Source organism: Falco rusticolus, chromosome 4, assembly GCF_015220075.1.
Source record: "Falco rusticolus isolate bFalRus1 chromosome 4, bFalRus1.pri, whole genome shotgun sequence".
Taxonomy (NCBI): Eukaryota; Metazoa; Chordata; class Aves; order Falconiformes; family Falconidae; genus Falco; species Falco rusticolus.
The window spans coordinates 83,373,627-83,391,960 of NC_051190.1; the positions used below are offsets into that span (position 1 = coordinate 83,373,627).

General features: G+C 39.9%; 1 protein-coding gene across 5 annotated transcripts in view; it reads left to right on the top strand.

The window, feature by feature from the left end:
- HDAC9 (histone deacetylase 9) overlaps positions 1-18,334 on the top strand; it is a 479,936-nt gene that overhangs the window by 195,206 nt on the left and 266,396 nt on the right. For 4 of the 5 annotated variants that reach the window (XM_037385339.1, XM_037385336.1, XM_037385334.1 and 1 more), the window contains exon 4: positions 7,646-7,708. In XM_037385339.1, the coding sequence (XP_037241236.1) occupies positions 7,646-7,708 (63 nt within the window). Of the gene's footprint in view, positions 1-7,521; positions 7,709-18,334 lie in introns of those variants that run through there. The other variant, XM_037385337.1, reaches the window with a different exon arrangement.

Consider the following 18,334-nt stretch of genomic DNA (forward strand, 5'->3'; position numbering starts at 1 on the left):
GCTTTCAATTGTATTTTGACTTTTTTTCTTTTTTGCATTGCATGTTGCTTCCGCGAGGAGAATTAAAGTCATATTGTTCCTTAGGAAATATCCTGGTTCTGCTGAAGTCAGGCAAAGAATTACAGTTCACTCACTGAAGTCAGTTACATCCTTTTAGCATTGCACAAAATTCACCGACACTGTAAAAATGTTGAGCTCTGTATCAATAACATTTTGGTTTGCAGATCTGTTCCTTATTAGAGTTCAAGATGAGGAAGAAAGACGAAAACTGGATCTGGGTTCACTGAAACATTCTGAAAAAAAATAGGAGAGGACCAGGACTGAACTTTGCTGCCGTCCTGGTCCAGCTAACGCAGGAACGTTTCATGTAGTTTCATAACAATGTTATTGACCGGCGTGAGATGTGACCTTTTCATATCACAGTAGCAGTCAATTTGTTGCTGCTCCAGAGGCATGTGTATGCATGTAATGCTGTTTCTCCATGTGCCTGAATGCTCCCCAGTGAGGGGTGAAGTTGCTGGGAAAGGAGATCCCAGCTGGCAGGGCAGTGGGAGGGATGACGTGTGCCTGCAGCCCAGCACGTGGCCAGGCTTTTCAGGGCCGTTCCTTGGCCCATACTTTTAGTGCTTTATGTAAAATATTTTTTCTTGGCCAAGCTTCCAAAAGCTTATAGCAATGGTTGTCTAACTATATGTGGTTTATTTGATATTTCCTTGAAAATTTAACGGAACAATTGTCCCAACCTACATGAGTATCTATTTGCTCCAAATCTGATATGGTTTTGTACAATGGTTGTAGCATGTTATGCAAAGTCACTTCATCCTTTCATGAACCCAAGCCTGGAGCTAGAAAGACCCTACTGATCTAATTATGTGACTTAAAAGGGCAGCTTTGAATAGCAAAACAAAGCAAACACTTTGTGGCTTTGTTGTTTAGTGGTGGGGTTTTTTTCCACAAAGACTTTTTCCCCCGAAGTGATTAGAGTGTTGGTGCCTCTCTTGTAAAAATTATCCAGTCTTTTAGGAAAATAAACCTATTTGGGATTTAAAAACAAACAAACAAAAAAAAAAAAAACAAAAAAGCAACAAACCCCCACACACCTCTGCTTTTCAGGAGAGGATGATTTAAAAGACAACAACTTTCTGATGTAGGAATAATTATTCTATTTAGTTCTTATTATTACTATCAGTTCAGCAATAATTCTTAGTAGTTCTTAGTAGCTTTGAAGGTACTCCCCATGATCACCAGATCTGACCTGTCTAACTTGAAGTCCTACAACAAAACCTCCCTTAAGTTTGCCCTACAGAACTGTTAGAGCTTTCTTTCCAGAGACACAGCCACTATTGATGTAAAGCTATAATTTGTTTCTGTATTGAATTTTTCTACTAGATTGATTTTTCTTAAAGACTTGTTTCTTAAAATAAAGACCATTTTACTACATCACTGGACATCTTGCCCTGTGTATGTATAGACAAGGGATGCCAAGCCATCCCTGAACTACTTCAGTAAACTTAGTATCTCAGGTCTTTGAGTTTCCAATGGTTTTCTAAACCTATTTTGTGCTTGTGGCATTATCTATCCATCCTCAGTTTTGCAGCGTTCTTTTTTCAGGTATCTATACTGGAACAAGTTACTGTATCACAAGAATATTCTCTTTGGTATATGCATATCACCTCACTACTGTTACTCAATATAACCTTGTTTATATATCCAAGGATTTTATTAGTCTTTTTGGTCCTAGTGTAATCCTAGGAGCTCATATTTAGTTGGCTGTCTTCTGCTGTGATCCTAAATCTTTTGCATAGCCATTGATTTTCACAATGCAGTTCTCCAGACAGCAAGCATGGCCTACATTTCTTGGCTTAAATCCAAAAAAACACTTAAACTCAGACATATACTACAAGCTAGAGATGATCCTCTTGGTTCTCCAGCTGTATGGACTTAGTAGTCTGTTGTCCAGGAACTCTCATTGTCTAGGTCAGTTCTAGATCTACCTGCCAGGCTACCTTGCATCAGGAAATCCTGTGCAAAATGCTTTATGGAGGTACAGATTATCTTCTCATTAGAAGTGCAACAAGCTTGAAATTCCTGAAGCTGAACAAATTGCAAGCTATCATCAGTTATGTGCTCTAGGGTTCCTTTATCTATATCCATCCAGGTGTGTCTGGTGGAGCTAGATGTGGCAGACACAGTATGCACTAACGTCGCTCTCAGAGAGCTGGGCGTAACTATGGACGACCCAGTAAATCTCATATTGCTCATACTTCTACTTGCCTCATTAATGGCATAAAAAGGGAAAGATGCTTATTTGCTGGTATGAGGCATTTATTTGTCAATATCTGATGTTGCTTTTGGCTGTATCGCTTGTTTGTTTGCAATTTACCTCAGCCTTGCCACAAAATATGGAGGTTTTAGTTCCAACCTGATGAGTAACAATGTCAGCAGAATAATTGAATTGTGTATGTATTTCCTAACCTAAATATTAATTTATTTGATAGCTCTCTGTTTTTTTAAATTATTTGAGCTTTGTGATTCAGGAAGTTACCTTTTGAATTTATAAAGCCCTTAAGCATATTCTTAACTTAAGCCTTGTGCTTCTAATCAAGTATGCAGTGTTGAGGTGTTGTTCTGAATCTAGGACTTAATTTCTAGTAGACTCATTTATGTGAACCGAAAGGCATATTTTAAGAGGAGAAAGAAGTGATAAGCCATCAGTTAGTTCCAAAACCCTGAGATAATTTGCATGAGAAAGATGCAAGGCTCTCTGTATTATTATATGAGAGATGGTAGAGACCTATACATTTATCTAGCATAATGCTCCTTATCCTCAAAACTTTTTCAAATTTTATTCTCCCATTGTTCGTCACAAAATCCTCTAAAGCTACAGAAATGCTGTTCTTTGTCCCAGAAAATTCCTTTGAAGCTTGAATTGAGCTTAAACAGGTTTAGAATCACAGTTTTCTCCTCACTTCAGAAGTGCCCAGCACATGGTTTCACAGCACAGCAAAGGAAAAGCAACCTGTATTCCTGCACAGGCAATGCCAAAGGCTTGCTACACAGAAAACTTATCAGAGACATCCCCACACTGCATCTTTCCAACCAGAGCACGTGGATTAAGTGATCCATTTTAACTGCCCCAGAGGGTTGGAATACGATCCCTTAGTTCCAGGAAAGAGCAGAACCAGACCACTTGAGCATCTCCCTTGATTTCTTTCTGCTCCCAAACCATCTGCTTCTCTGTGGTAATAGTCTTAGGCTGTTTGTTAACCTAGTTAATCCTCAAGCGTAAGCTGTAGTAATTTATGCTGGATGTTTGGGTTTCATGTGGTACTAATGGTATCTAATGAACTGTGGCTACAGAAACATCTGTTCTATACAATAGTTAATTTTTTTATTTCTTTAATCTTGATGATTAGATATACAAAAAATAGTTAGGAGTTCTTTAGGCTGCAAAGATTAGAACTCAGACCTTCAGTACTGCAATAGACCAGATTTAATGGTCTTTAATCCATGCAACCTCAATTTAGCTCCCACTTGTTTATGCATTGCTTGATATTGGTGCATGTTATTACTTCCTGTGTTTTCACTTGCCAAATGAAAAAGGGGCTGAAGGAAGGCTGAATGGACAACTCTCTTTATTTTAATTTTGTATGTAACATTTATATGATACAATTGAGCAAATTGTATGGTAGAAATGGTAGAAAAATTATGCAAGAATTCATTTACACTTAAGAAAACTGCAAAAGTTGAAACTAAGCTATTAATATTAATGAAGGCTATGCTTCAGAATAACATGAGTGAGAAATGGGATGTGCCAAAAACAACCAGTAATAAACTGTTTTGTACTTAAAAAGGAAAGTAAGAGAAAAATGCTACTTAATTGTAATGTTGCAGTTAATAATGCAGTAGAAATCTTAGCTCTTTCTAATTTGAGTGCTTAATTTCTCAGTCTTAATGTTGCAGTAATGTGGTTTCCAGATTTAATTTCCTTATATTTATTTGTTTTTAGCAACTGAGAAGAAAAATAAGAGAAACACATTGTGAAACCCCTGTAATGAGATTTTAGTGCTACTAACATGCCTTACGTTTTCTATAAAGTTGCTGATTGCATTTAGAATCACCTCAGCAGCACTAAATCATTTCAACAGTTTACTCTGACCTCCAGTATCATTAAAGTTCTCTAAGTTTAGGAAATGCATTTGAAAAAACAGAACAAAAAACCTCATGTTCCTGTATGAAAATGTCACCTTATAACATACATAGCTTTAAAAATAAAAAACAGATTTTCGTCAGGCATGAACCCTTTATCCTTCCCCTGTGGGACTCTAAAGGAGCTATTTAAACTCACGTGATCATGCAGTTAAAGGCTGGGCTGACTCAGCAAAGTGTTTAACTATGTGCTTAAATTCTGTTGCAATCAATAGAATTTGAGCATGTGCTTAAATATTATGTTGAAAAGGGATGAATTTACACACGTGTTTAAAACTAAGCATGTAGCAAAGTAGGCCCATAATACGTCGAAGCAAGTCGGAAGAATTCAAGTTGTAAAAGCCCTAACTTTGGGGTGACTGACTTCATAAGTAAAATATTTTGATAAAATTTTTATATAGCATCTAAAATATAAAGCACAATGCTGTAGTTATTATGGTCTGTGAATTAGCTAACATAGGAGAGTTTATGTGTCTGTCAACTTAAAATACGTATGCCAAAATTAAGAATGCTTGCAGCTATATATCTGAATGTACATTTTCTACTCTTGCATATAGTTTGCTTTTATATAGTTACTGAAGTATTTGAAATCAGTTAGAGCTGTGAATGCTATCTTTAAAAGTGCAGCTGCATATATAAGAAGTTATAAACACGTATGGGTACCTAATACCAGGATCCCACACGCCACAATTTTCCATGTTCTGACTTGTTTTTAACTGATTCATCCAGTGTTTCCCTGTAATACGAGATTTGAATATTTTGGGGCACTGAATCGCTAAACAGGGTCATGTTCTGGTTGGCTCAAGGCATAAGCAATTCCACTTTTTATTTACTTCTGTCTATAAAAAGCATTTTCTGCATTAGAGGAGATTTCTGGTTATATCGGTGATCCCCCTTGCACTTGTGTCTTCCGCCCTGTCCTGTGAAAGTGCTGCATATTACCCACAAAAAATTTGGGTATTTTTATTTTCAGGAGAAAATGATACCAAATCATCGGTTGTCAATGGTACAGTTGCACATATGATGCTGATCCCCTACCTTGTCCTGTAACACTCTACCTGTCGCTGTGCTGCCACTGCCCATGTCCATGCCCCTTTGCAGAGCTGGGTGTATGACATCTGCAGAGCTTCAGCACTTCCCTGGGAGGAGCGCTTCCTGAGGAATATTGTGGAGAGGGAAGAACGAAGGCAAGGACACAGGGGTGTTAAGCAGCAATAGGTGCTAACTTGATGATCCTGTGGGGAACACCCTGTTATCAGCTGTTGCAGTCTGCATCTGTCTGGGGACAGATCCGAACAGGATCAGGTCATTTGGCATGTGGAGGAAGGCAAAGGTTTGGGATGATGGAGGAGACTTGAGCCACAGACCTCACGGGTGCCACGGAGTATCCAAATGTCACAGGTGTTTCCCAGAATTTTGTTATTGTGAATCTTTTCTTGGGTAACACAATTGTGAGAGGTGTTTGTTTGGTTTTTTTTACCCTCGGGTACAATACATTCTGTTACTTAAAGAGCAGACAGATGATCCTTTGCTGAAAGGCAGAACCAAGCCTCAGGTGTTGGGCAGATTCTTGTCTCTTCAGGAGCAAAAAATGCTGAAGATAGTTGAGAATTTGGTGGATTTCTAGAAAGCTCCGAGACAACCTCTGTGTTGGCTTCTTGATTACAGTGAGGTATCATGTCTCTGTGGCCATTGTTGCTCCCCTAGAGCAGGGACGTGGAAGGGGACTCGTAATTTTGGTAGGTGAGTGGTCAGGCTGCTGTATCATATATGTCGGTAGTGACAGGCTTTGGTCACCAGTGTAACAAGTGCTATAAGGCAGAGTAAGACCTAGAGAAGTAAAGTACTATCTGTAACAGTGAAATGAAACTTGTCTACATATAGGTATATTAATCAGCAAACAAGATAACACAATTTTTGAAATATCATTATGAAAAATAACCTTCACATAGCATGCATGAAATCTGCCGAGATGCAGAGGAGCACGGTGCTCTTGTCTGATACGCTGTCAAATGCTGCTCTTCTGAAACCATATAATCTTGTAAAACTGAGAAAGACGCCACACAAATTGCCTAATGCTTCTAAAAATAAGTGTGAGCTGCTCAGCCCCTCTCCAAATTTTAGCAAGTCAACCGAATAGTGCAGTCGGTAAGCGTGTCTAACATGCTGTGCCACAACTGGTGACTTACTATAAGAATTATATCAAGCATGCTAAATACGGAAAGGATGCTTATAACTGCACACACAAAACCCGGTCCCTCATTAACATCTGCCCCCACCTTCTGCTCCCTCCCAACCCGATTAGCTTCAGAAATCGCCTCTCGCAGGGCGGCTGCAGGTCCTGCAGGGAGCAGGCAGCAGCCCAGCTCCCCCACCGAAGCCAACTGCAGCGTAGCCAGAGAAACGGGCAGCAAAAATAGAACAGCAGGATGGCTGCGCGTGGGCGAGGCAGAAACCACATTGCCAGCAAAACTCCCGGCGTTATTTTAGGACCGATACAGAGGCTGTGTCGTTTTGCTCGCTTTTTGCAAAATACTCCCTGGGGATGGCAAGGAGGGAGAGGGGCACGCGTCCCAGGCGAGCAGCGTTTCTGTCCCGCTCCCCTGCCTTCCCTTCCTCCCTCCCTGTCTTCTCCCCAACAAAACGGGCTGGGCAGGGGGAAGGGGTTAATCGCGCTCGAGGCCCAGCGGCAGCGGCCGCCGCCGGAGGTTTGAAAGACAGAGACTGGACAGCTGTGTTTGCTGTGGTATTTTTAAACGCATTAATGCAGGCTCCAATCACCAGGCCATGCTTGACCTATTTTTGGCTCAGGCCGGCCATTGTTCTATTTCTGCCGCCGCTGGGCCACGCGGGTGTCGATTCAAATGCAAATGAGTTATCGCTGCTGCTCCCGCCAACTTTGTCCAGCCGCCCGGCCGAGGGAGCGCAGAGGGGCGCAGGGACAGCAACACTGGTCCAGGCTGGGGTAATTCAGACTAAACCCTCCGGGGCTCCCGTCCCTTGAAAGGTGGCTTATTTGGTTTGATGGTTTGTAAGAGGCTGTGTTTCCCCCCCCCGCCCTGCCAGAAAGCCCGAAGCGCGGAGATATTTCTTCATTTCTTCTTCCACCTGCCGTTGGCTGCCCGAACACAACTGCTCAAACTCGGCGGTGCGCAGCCCCTTGCACGCTCTCAGCTCCCTTCCTGCAGGCGGGGGCTGCTGAGAGAGGATTTGGGGTTTTTTCCCCTCTCCCAATAGATATTTGTGCAAGTGCTTAAACATTGCTAATTGCCGAAGCGTATTATCTTACAGCCCTCGCTGGAGGAGGTAGGACCGCAGAGGGTCATGCCCGACGCCCCTGTGCAAGTGCAGTGATGAATCTCTTGTGTAGCTGAAGTGCAGACCAGTTGGAATATGCTGCAGACAATTTACGAGAGTGAATCGTGTTTTTCCTCAGATGGGGTTTCTGGACGTGAACAGCTCTTGGCTCAGCAAAGAATGCACAGTATGATCAGCTCAGGTAAGAGACAGCTCCGTACTTCAGACTTCAGTGGCTGACAGGGAAAATACAACCTAGCAAAACAAAAAACCCCACCCTTCCGTTAAAGAAATTATTTTTGTAGGCTTTATGTAAGTTGCTGTTAAATAATTATGGTAGCATGTTAGACAGCAGCTGCTGCTTTTGTGGGGAGTTTGTCTCCTTCAGTCTGCTGCTTTCCAGCCAGAGCAAAATGCTCACAACTGAAATCAAGTTTGGGATTCCTTGTTTGTTTTGTTGTGTGGTTGCAAAATGGGGCTCATGGTACAGGCTTATTCAGTGAGAGGCTTCCTCAAGACAGACCTTGTCAGAGGGCTGCAGTTAGAGCCCCTCATAGGCAATTCTGATCATATGTCTATTGTAAACAGGACTGGGTCCTCCTGTGAGTTTGCTTTTCTTCAGTTTGCATATAAAGGGAGTTTAATAATAATATATTTCTCTTTTCATTACAGTGTTACTTTAAAATGTCTTTAATATGCATACTTACCTATTTTGTTACTTTAAAAACATTTGTGAACCTGGCAATAGTGGTCTGATGTAATGTCAGATGTAAATTGGATGTGTTTTTCCATGAAGGTATTTCAAAGCTGCTCTGAAAGAACGTTGTATGTTTCCTCATGTCTTTGAAGCTACCCATGTATTTTCTAGTTTCTTTTCTAGCTGTGTTTGAGACTTGCAAATGATGTACTGAGGATGAATTAAGTTGGAAGAATTGTTGCTGTTCAGATGAAATGTCATTTTAGACAGGCTAAAAAAGTCAACATTTCATGTTACTTTTGCCCATTCTCTCTTAAACCCTATGAATTCCAGTTCCATCTTTCAAGGCACAATGCTGTCTGGTTTATATATTTTTAATTCTAGGTTTCTGACTTTGTTTTGCATAAAGTGGGATTTATAGAAGTCCTGTGTGTAGAATGCAGAGTGAATTGTTTACATGTACTTTAGTCTTAGTTTTCTCCCTTTTCCTTTTTTTTTTTTCTTTTTCTTATTCTTCTTTCACAAAACTTGGCAGTGCTTCTCAGTTTTTAAGATTCATTATATGTGTAGACCATGGCTGTCTTCATGTATTGCCTGTTTTGGTACACCTGTTGAGCCCATGTTTGTCTGTTTAAAAAAAAAAAAAAACACTTTCTTTTCCTGCTTTAAAGAACAAGAACATATAGTTTTACTTGTGTTTCTTTCTTACATATAATTTTAGAGCAGACTTACGGTTTCAAATATGAAAATAATTTGTGGCTGTGTCAAATGGTAATATCTTTCCTATTAGAACAGACTTAGATATGTCTTAACCTCATGGTTAGCGTTTTTCAATACAGAAAGCCTAAGCTACCTCAGAATGATTATAGACTGAAGGAGGGAATGAGAGATTGAAAATCTATTAGGTGCAAGTTAAAATAATGAGAATACCTAAGGGGAAAGGAGACTTCCAACTGGTGATGTCAAAGATTGCCAGTTTTTCTATTCCTTCATAAAGCTGCTGGGTTGGTTGGTTGTTTCTGGATTTCTCGAAGAATTTACTGTTTCTCTAACTTCTTAGAAGAGACGCTGGTCACCAATTACAGTTCCTTTGTCAAGGACAGAAATCACGTGAAAGACTTGTCTACAAATATGAACAAAGAAACTGTAGCAAAGGCAGTGGGTAAAAGCAGAACTTTTCTGAAAGCACTAGAGTTCCGCAAAGGCATCTACAATGCTGACCTCTTGTTCAAGAATTGTTGCTTTTCTTTGGTTTTCCTGAACAGCTGAGAAGGTGTCTAGTGCTTTTTTTATTGGTCAAAGAGATAAGACAGGCACCTTCCCCTCCCATGTGTTGTTTTTTCTTAATGCTATGACAAGTTGAAGTTTGCTGTATACAACTGAAAATCAGGTTTTTTAGCTCACTATGCTACCTTTTAACTGCCAACTAATGTTGCTTGAGTAATGGCAATTTTCTCATTTGAAACACAAGAAAGGGAGTAATTTCCTGTAAGTTTATAGCTCTGCTTTTCTTCACTGGAGTCAAGAATATCATGTAACGGTTGATTTTTATCTGATATCACATTAGGCCCATGTAGCATATACAATTTCCCCTCTAGTACTAGGTAGAATAGAGGGGGCTTTTAGACTTTAAAACGAAACAAAACAAAAACCTAGTCAAGAGCATTATCCTCAGGTAAAAGATGTTTAAATACATATTCTGTAGAACACAAAATATTCCCCAGTGATTCTGTTGGCCTTTGAAATACACAACTAGACTGCAAGTAGTTGACAGCATACATAGTCTGCAGTTTAATTCATGTCCCATGAAACTACAATGCCTGGTGCTGCTGTCAATTACCTTCAGTTCCCTTGAGTTCAGGGTCTTGCAGGATCTGGTAACTTTTCAGGTATTGTCTCCCTCTATGCTGCATATAGGGGAGAAAGAAAGAGCCAGGGTATGACAATAGGCTGTAGTGTTTGGAGTAGCTAGAATCAGTCATTTGATCTTTGCTTATCAGTGTCCTTACTTTAGTTATCTTCACTTACATGTATGTAACTTTTGTTCAGGTTAAAAAATTGCACATATTGAAGAAAAATCAGATCTCTGAACATTTATACTCTGCACCCTTGATATTCTTGATGCCTTTGAAGAAAGCACAAACTAAACACTCAATAGAGTTTTAGGTTTGCTAGTTTCCAGATGACTTGAGAATCTATTATGCAACTCTCATTTTCAGCTGGGCTGGAGCCATCCCCAAAGAAGACAGATTCAATGGCCAACGGATATGTATTTGCAAACAAACTGTCTAAGGAATTTCTGACAATAGCAGGCATAGGAAATACCTGTGTCATGTGAAGCAGTTCTCCTGGTATTCCCTCAATTACTGCTTTGCCTGTCTGTCTCCATCCCTGCTTGTAAATCATACTATGAATGAGATGATCTGGATAGGTACCAATCAAAAGTCTAATTATGAATGGAGCAATCTAGATCGGCACTGACTCAAGAAGCTGTGTAATTTGCAGACACCTACACCTTACAGCAGAGAGCAGTTTCAGCTATCTTGAGAAGACTGCACTAGATTCTCCCATATGGTACTGTTGCTCTAAAATGCAGCAGTAAGTGCTGTGCATCTTTATTTAAGAGTATGATGGTGAGATATTCTTATTTGGTACCATAATTATTTTAGTTTCATGGTTTAAAAAATAGATCTGGAGTCTAAAGCCTCTTAGTTGGAGTTACAATTTAATTACATTGTTGCTGTATTTTACCCCAAAAGTCTCAACTTCCATGTGTGTGCAGTGACACAGTGGACCTCAGTGTTCATCTGGCCTCTTGCTACCTCAAGACAAGTAGTAAACTATTAGTCATTGAAAAAAAGCACGTGGTACAGCACAGTCTGCGGCAAGAATGCTCGTTAAAATGCAGTCAAGAAATAACTAATGCAGGGCTACAAAATAGATGTCAATTGTGTGAAGGAGAAGAACCAACCTGCCCAGCCATGGTATCTGTAGATGTGGGACTCTAAGATGTAAATGCTGATTTCATTAACTTCTGGTTATTTAAGATATTGTGCTGTTTTTCCAAAAGGTAAAGTTGCTACATTTGCTTCACTGGCCATATTTTGACATACAGCCTTGTACTAGCCTCCCTAAATTCCACCTTAGCTTTTATTGGATAAGGGATCCTCTCCTTCCTGCCCAAAGCTGTTGTGTTGAAAAATCAAGAGTTCAAGGAGATCTTGAACTTAAAGCCTTGGCTCATCACTGAGTTGACAGGTGACCTGATCAAGTTATGCAATCCTGCTTACGCCAGCTAACCCTTCTGTGAAAATACAGAAAATGATACCTGTCAGGCTCAGGAATCTAGAGAGCAAAACTATTCTAAAGGGAATGTAATGATTCAGAATTATTGATTTGATTTACTTCATCTACCTACAGGCTTGTGAAACACCTGCAACTTCACAAGTGTAGTAGCTGCATGCAGTCCCAGCATTTTGTTCTCTGCACAAGTCAGGAAATTCAAGCTGTGTCACTTGAATATAAATGACAGAATGAATGCTACAGACATCATATTGCGCATGGGTTGACAGGTCCTCATGAGCTTTCTTCTCTCAGTAAGCCCCCATGTACAAAATTTCTCTCATATGTTGTACCTATTGCATGGCTTTATGACCACATATGCACATTTGTGTACGTGCGTTTATATTGCCTTCAGGTGAAATTCTTTGGTATTTGCTCTTCCGTTTTTTTCTGGCCAAACAAAACTTTTCACCACCTCAACGGTTCCCGTGGAGATATTGCAGAAAGCAAGTTCATTTAAAGGTTTGCTCTGATGCTCATTAAAAACTTGACATATTTGCATATCTGAATCAAGTAACGTAAACTTCTTACAGATACAGGATACAAAATGTTGCATATGTGATAACATAGGCAATAACTCTTCGGAGAGAGTGAGAATAGATATGCTGAGCTTATACTTTGTGATTCTCTTCAGAATAATGAAAGAAAATGAGTGTGAAAATTCAGTTCAGGGAAGTTCTGGATAACAGCTGTAGAAGCTTTTTCAATGCCTGTCATAAAGGGTAGGTAGAAAAAAAATCTAGGTGTTTCATATCAGTAGCTGAAGTATTTGAATTAATTTTTATTGAAGAGTAAGGCCTAAACAATTACTACAACAAGAAGAGACAAGCAACGCAGACCTGCAGGTCCTATGTGGTTGAAATCTCTGATTTTGAGTAGAAGCTCTGCCCAATAATGTATGCTGGACAAGACACTGTTTGTGAATTTAGTTGAACAAAAGTGTGGTAAAATGGAATGTAGCTGCTTTTTCTGTTTTGCATTATTGAGAAGACATTGAGTACAAACCAATGTTGCAAACTTCATATGTCGTCTGATGCTGTAACATTGCTTTTTCTTTCTTTTTATTTAAGCCCCAGCTTCTGGAGCCGTGTGATTACCTGACAGTCTTACTTTGTATTAGAAGGTATATTCATACGTTGTGGGAGAAGCCTGCTGTAAGAATTTCAAAGTACAAGATTGACAACAATAACAAGCTACAAAATCTGGGAAGTAAATAAAAAAAGAATGTGAGCATAATTTCAAAACCTCTTTGAGCATCTTTCCTGATGCCATTAAACACTGCATTTAATACTGAGGTTCACTAGTACTGGCACTTGGTCAGTAGCTCCCCTCTCTTTGGTGTGTTGAGCTAAAGCACTTTATTGGAAAAGAGCTTTTTACTTCAGATGTTTATTATTTTAGCTGTTTCCTAAACCTATTGGTTTGTGCTGCACTCAAAAGGCAGTTTCAGCCAGAGTCTTCCCTCCTGTAAAAAATATACATAGAATCCATTTAATTCATGAAGGTTTGTGTTGGATATGAGGAATTGCAATTCTTCCTACTACCAGAGTTTTGATCATATCTCTGTTTCTGTACTGACTGCCCAGCCCCTTTCTTCTGTATAGTCTTTGCAGAGAAAGCAAAAGCTGTGAGAAAGCAGAATAGATAGATAGCCTGCAAATATATGTGTATGTACACATTAATTTCAGGTTTGGGTGTGGATGATGGGGAAGGTTTCAGGTGGTGTTACTTTTCAACCTTTCCCAACTACAGTTATGGGTGGGTCTTTAATATGATGAGTACAATCCAAAATGTTGTACAGAAACTAATTGGAAGATATTGTTAAACACATGAACATCTAAAATGCCCTGTTCTGTGGATCCCTTTAACAGGCTGACTCCTCTGGGTCAGTTATTCTTAGCCTAGTTATTTTCATCTTATGGCATTACAGGTCTAAGATTAGCCTGTTAGGCGTTATCATGCCATCTGAGTTACCTCCTAATATAACTGTACACCGGAATGATTATTTATAGACAGAGCATTCTGTCATTTTTACTTTATTTCTGGTAGTTTAAATAAAGAAGAGCAACACTCAAGAAAAACCACAGATTCCTTCCTGCTGCCAAAACAACATGATAACTGCCTGCTGAGGGTCAGGGATATTGTTTAAAATGTGTGCTTGCATCAGATGCAAACATCCTCTTTATCTCCCCCTCTTCTACTGAAATATGAGGGGCTTGAAGGTACCACTGCTCCTGTCTCTTCTGGAGGAGGCAGAGGGGTGCCAGATTGATGCACCAAACGACGGAGAAGAGAGGGTTGTGGTTGCTGATGAGAACAAGGATATCCAGGTGCTATTTTTAGGGGCTGCCACTGTCGAGCTCCATGTTCAGTGTGAACATGTCACATATGCACACAGCTCCTCCAAAATGGACCCCTCTAGTTTTGTTACATAAAAGTGATGTTTGCTGTTCAATTAGCCTTCTAGAGGCTTTTCACAGACATAACGGGAAGCCTCGGCAAATTGACACATTTTTAGCAAACCATTTTTTTTGTGACTGCTTCACTAACATTTCTACTCAGTGAAAAAACTTGAATCCTAAAGCAGAGTTGTCATTCAAAAACTGAGTGAGGTACGTTCTCCCCCAAGGAAATTCACTGGGATCTTTGTGCTTGTATGTGTTTAACTAGGAGCAAGCTTTTAGTGACAGTTTAGTAAAGAACAGCAAAAATAGTAAAGTGGCAGATCTTCAGCTGGGTGTCAGTGCAACTTCAGGCTGTAGCTGTTTCTCAGGAAGCTGGCAATTTATAAAACAGTGATGTATTACTGGATTACAATTATCTAATGAACTCTATCTTTTCTTTTTTACCTTTCTTCTCTAAATAAATGATGTGTTTCTATATGTGCGCACATTTGGGGGGCACCTGGTTTGTTCTACTTCGTAATGTTACTTGTGTAAAAAGGCTTGCAAAATCAGTGGAAGCCTTTGCATGGTTGAATGATATAGTCCTGGTTTAACTCCCATTACATAATAAGGAGCTCATTTCTTTTTGTCAGGCTGGCAGTTCTGTGCATGACTGTAAAGGTACTTTTGCATTTAGTATAATCTGAGCACAGCCAACACATCTGTTTTCTTTGTTTTGTGTCTCCTGGTTGTAAACTTCTTCCAGCTTGTGGAGTATACAAACATGAAAAGAGCTCCAAGAATTCAAGCCCTTTGTGGATGAATGTGCTTGAAATGCAGGATGCTTTATTCTAATGATAACATGTTCCTTCTAGTAATGAAACCGAGTATCATCAAAGGGAGACAAGAGAAGGAGAACAGAATGGATTATTTGAAAATGCCAAATATATAAATCTTGTTTTTACAATCAAAGACTATTGTTCTCTTTCACAATCCTTGTGGTTGAAGGTATGCATGCCACAGGGAGGAACCACAGCTATTCAATTTCAGTGAAGTCTGGAAGGGTATAATGAGGAAGCTTAACGTTAACTTAATAATTTCCCCTAACTGTTCTGTTCTTAATCCAAGTTTCCTTTTTCTTTCTTGGTGCCCAAGGCCACCACCTTGTTGGTGTTGAGCAGTAACAGTATGAGAGGGGGTAGCGAAACCAGACTGTTAGTGCTTAGTCCTACATAGAGACTCTTTTTGATGTTTGCTACCCCTGTTTACATTTAGTAAAATGTTAGTGATTGCCTTTTATTTACCTGTTCACACCTCTTTTTCTCACAGACAGTAAGTTCTTAATTTTCTTCATCTACTTGTTTCATGTCTAGATCAAAATCCTTGTTGAAAAAACATGCATTTTTTCTTCAGCCTTGTGAGGTCTTGGAATCTGACCTTGAAGTTTTAAAATGCATAAAAAAATACACGTATTACAATATCACCAAGAAACATAAAATACCTAGTTTTTTTGAGATTTCATGCTGACATGAATAGTGATGTAATTAGTATATATGTAAATACATACTGTTAAAGGACTATATAGAAATTACTTAGATGTCTCAAAATGTTCATCATAAAAATCCTTGCACAGCAGCCGCTGAAATTTAGTGGGACCTAAATCTGGGAGAGCTCTTTACCTTGGGAGTCCAGTAGATGCTCACCAGCTTGTGTCATGCATATGCTCAAAACTGTTCCAGGCTCCAAAGACAGAGCCAGTCATTCCCACGCACACATCAGAAAGTTGGCATCATTTTATTTGCTGTCACTGTTTTTCCTACAGGATCTGTTTCATAAAAAGAAGAACATTTCACCTTATTGTTTCTTTTAAGAATTGGCAATAGTTATCATAGAAGGAATTCCACAGGATATAGTAAGTTTTACCTAGGTTTCTTCAAGAAGTATGAGGGACGGACTGGCAGGAGGGAAAGAGGTTTGAAAAAAATATGAGAGGATTTAATAAATGGAGTAGTAATGCAGACATGAGCTATAGAAGCACTTCCTCTGTTAAAGTGCTGTTGTGAGGGAGGGTGGCGAAGGCGCCGAAGATGTAAGAGAACTATGTGGGAGGTGGAAACCAGGGGAGTTTGAAGTACAGTTCTAGCTATCCATGAACAGAGGGGAAAATATAGGTGAAAACAGTTATGAAAACAATCAACTTCAACTGAGTTGAGAAAAGTTTCTGTCAAAAAAACCCTCCAAAGACATAATGAAGAATACATGGAGAAGTAGGGATATTTTAGAATTAACAAAATTTGGTAAAAACTCAGGACTGTGTTACTCTTGTAATCACATGGTAGGCTAGTATTCAAGGATTTCCCTTGCCATTATACAGACTGTTTTTCTGGGTTTTTTTATCTGAGAATGAGTAATTTGTTTAGGAGAAGGAGAGTTGTAGGACACTCAGTCAGTTTATGCACACACTACAAATTCTGCTGCATCTCACCATCCCAAAGTCCCCCTGCAAGAGGTAGCTCAGCTTTCCTGGAGAACCTGCAGAGCTGTCTCACCAGAGCTTTGCTGTAAACTCCTATCACTGTGCCATCTGCACTATCACTATCTTGCCTTTTCTTGCTTGGTCTAGTAGGCAGTTTTCTGAGCTCTGTGCTTATTTTCTGGATTGTGTTTGTGTTTTTTTTTCCTTTTGTGTCAGTGCATGCAAAGTGATTATGGGGCAGCTGGAAGACTTACTGGGGAAATAAGGGAAATTACAAATGTCAACATCAAAGGGCTATAGGCAAAGAAATATGGAATGCTAATGCAGCTAAATTAAGTAATGGTGATGCTATGGATGATTAAGGATATTAATACTGACACAGCTATTTTGTTTAGAAAATAAACTTTTAGAAATGGGAATATTTAAAGAAAAACTACTCTTGGGCTAAAATTCTCAAACTTGATCTAAGAGCCTCTCTCTGGTCACTGGTCAGGCATATACAATCATTGAGGATGTATATACATAGACTTATTACCAGTCTTACTCTGTCCCCCCTCACTGGGGACATATTGGTATAAACGTATAAAAACCTGCCAAAAATTTTAGTAACTCTGGGTTTCACAGGTTAGTTCAGGTAACCCGAATGAGTGCCTACAGCAAAGGGGGTTTCTTCCTCCTGCAGGTCTAACAACCCAGAGGAGGTGGGTGCGCATCCCGTAAACCTCCCTGTCTGCCTGCCTTTCTTCATCTGCAGCTATCCAGAGATCTGCAGCAGCACAGGTTTATTCCTGAAAACCTCAGGAACTTGTTCTTAAGGACCTGGTTTTGTTATTCCCTCTAGGTAATACTATTGCTAAGTCTGTTCTGGTAGTGACTAGGAGCTCCAGGTGCAGGGTAGGCTGTAAAACATTTAGCAGCCAAATAGGCTTTAGTGTTCTCCTGCAGATTCAGAAAGACATGAGTGAATGTAGAAATCTGAACTATTCCTTTCTCCATTTTGATCTTTCTCCTTCTGTTTATTTTTATTATTATTATTTTTGTTAGCCATGACTACTGTTTATGTGATTATACAGATATAAAACCTCAGTAAATATGAGTGTCTGTAGATGTCTGTAGAGATGGCAGCTGGCACTGGGAAGGAAGAGCAACAGTCCCATCCTCTCCCTGGTCCTGGGCTCTCATTCTTCTGCTGAACAGACACATCCCTTGTACTGACACAGGTATTCATGTGTCCATTGGGACTAACAGAGTGAACAGCTGACCCCAGTTAAAATGTGCCCCACCAGTTCCTGGTGCCACTGCAGGTGTGTGGTGTGGTTGGGGAAGGAGGGCATCATCCTTGTGGTCGGAGGGGCCATGAGTGTGGAAGGGAAGCACAACCATTTCTCTCGGCTTCAGCTACAGCATACGGTGGCCCCAAACACACGTCAAACTGCTGCCTGGGAAATCTTCTGTGTCCAGAGAATACACCCCTTGCTCCTCTCAACTATTAAAGTGCAGAGCCTAAAATTTGACACCCAATTAGCACCTTGTTAAACTCCAGTTAACTACATAGCACTTTACTGTTAAGTAGATTTTATGCTAATACTGTCCCTGTGAAGCTGTCAGTAATTATCTTTCATTATCCATAGGGCACATTTCATCTGTTAGTAAGATACGAAAACACCTTACAAATGTATGCTGTTTCATATTGAGTAGCAAATTATATCTATGTTGGCATCCAGCAACCTGGACCAACATTGAACATATTGGACCTCTGCACCGTATCAGTCCTGGTGGGGTGCCACGTGAAGGGTCTGCTCCAGGAGAGCCTTAATGGTTCTTGCATTCCATTTCTGCTTCATTCCTTTTTCAGTCTTTGTGGAGAAAATGTGTTGCCAGACATTCTCCCACTGTAATCCCTCATATCCTCCTTTATTTGTGTAACCC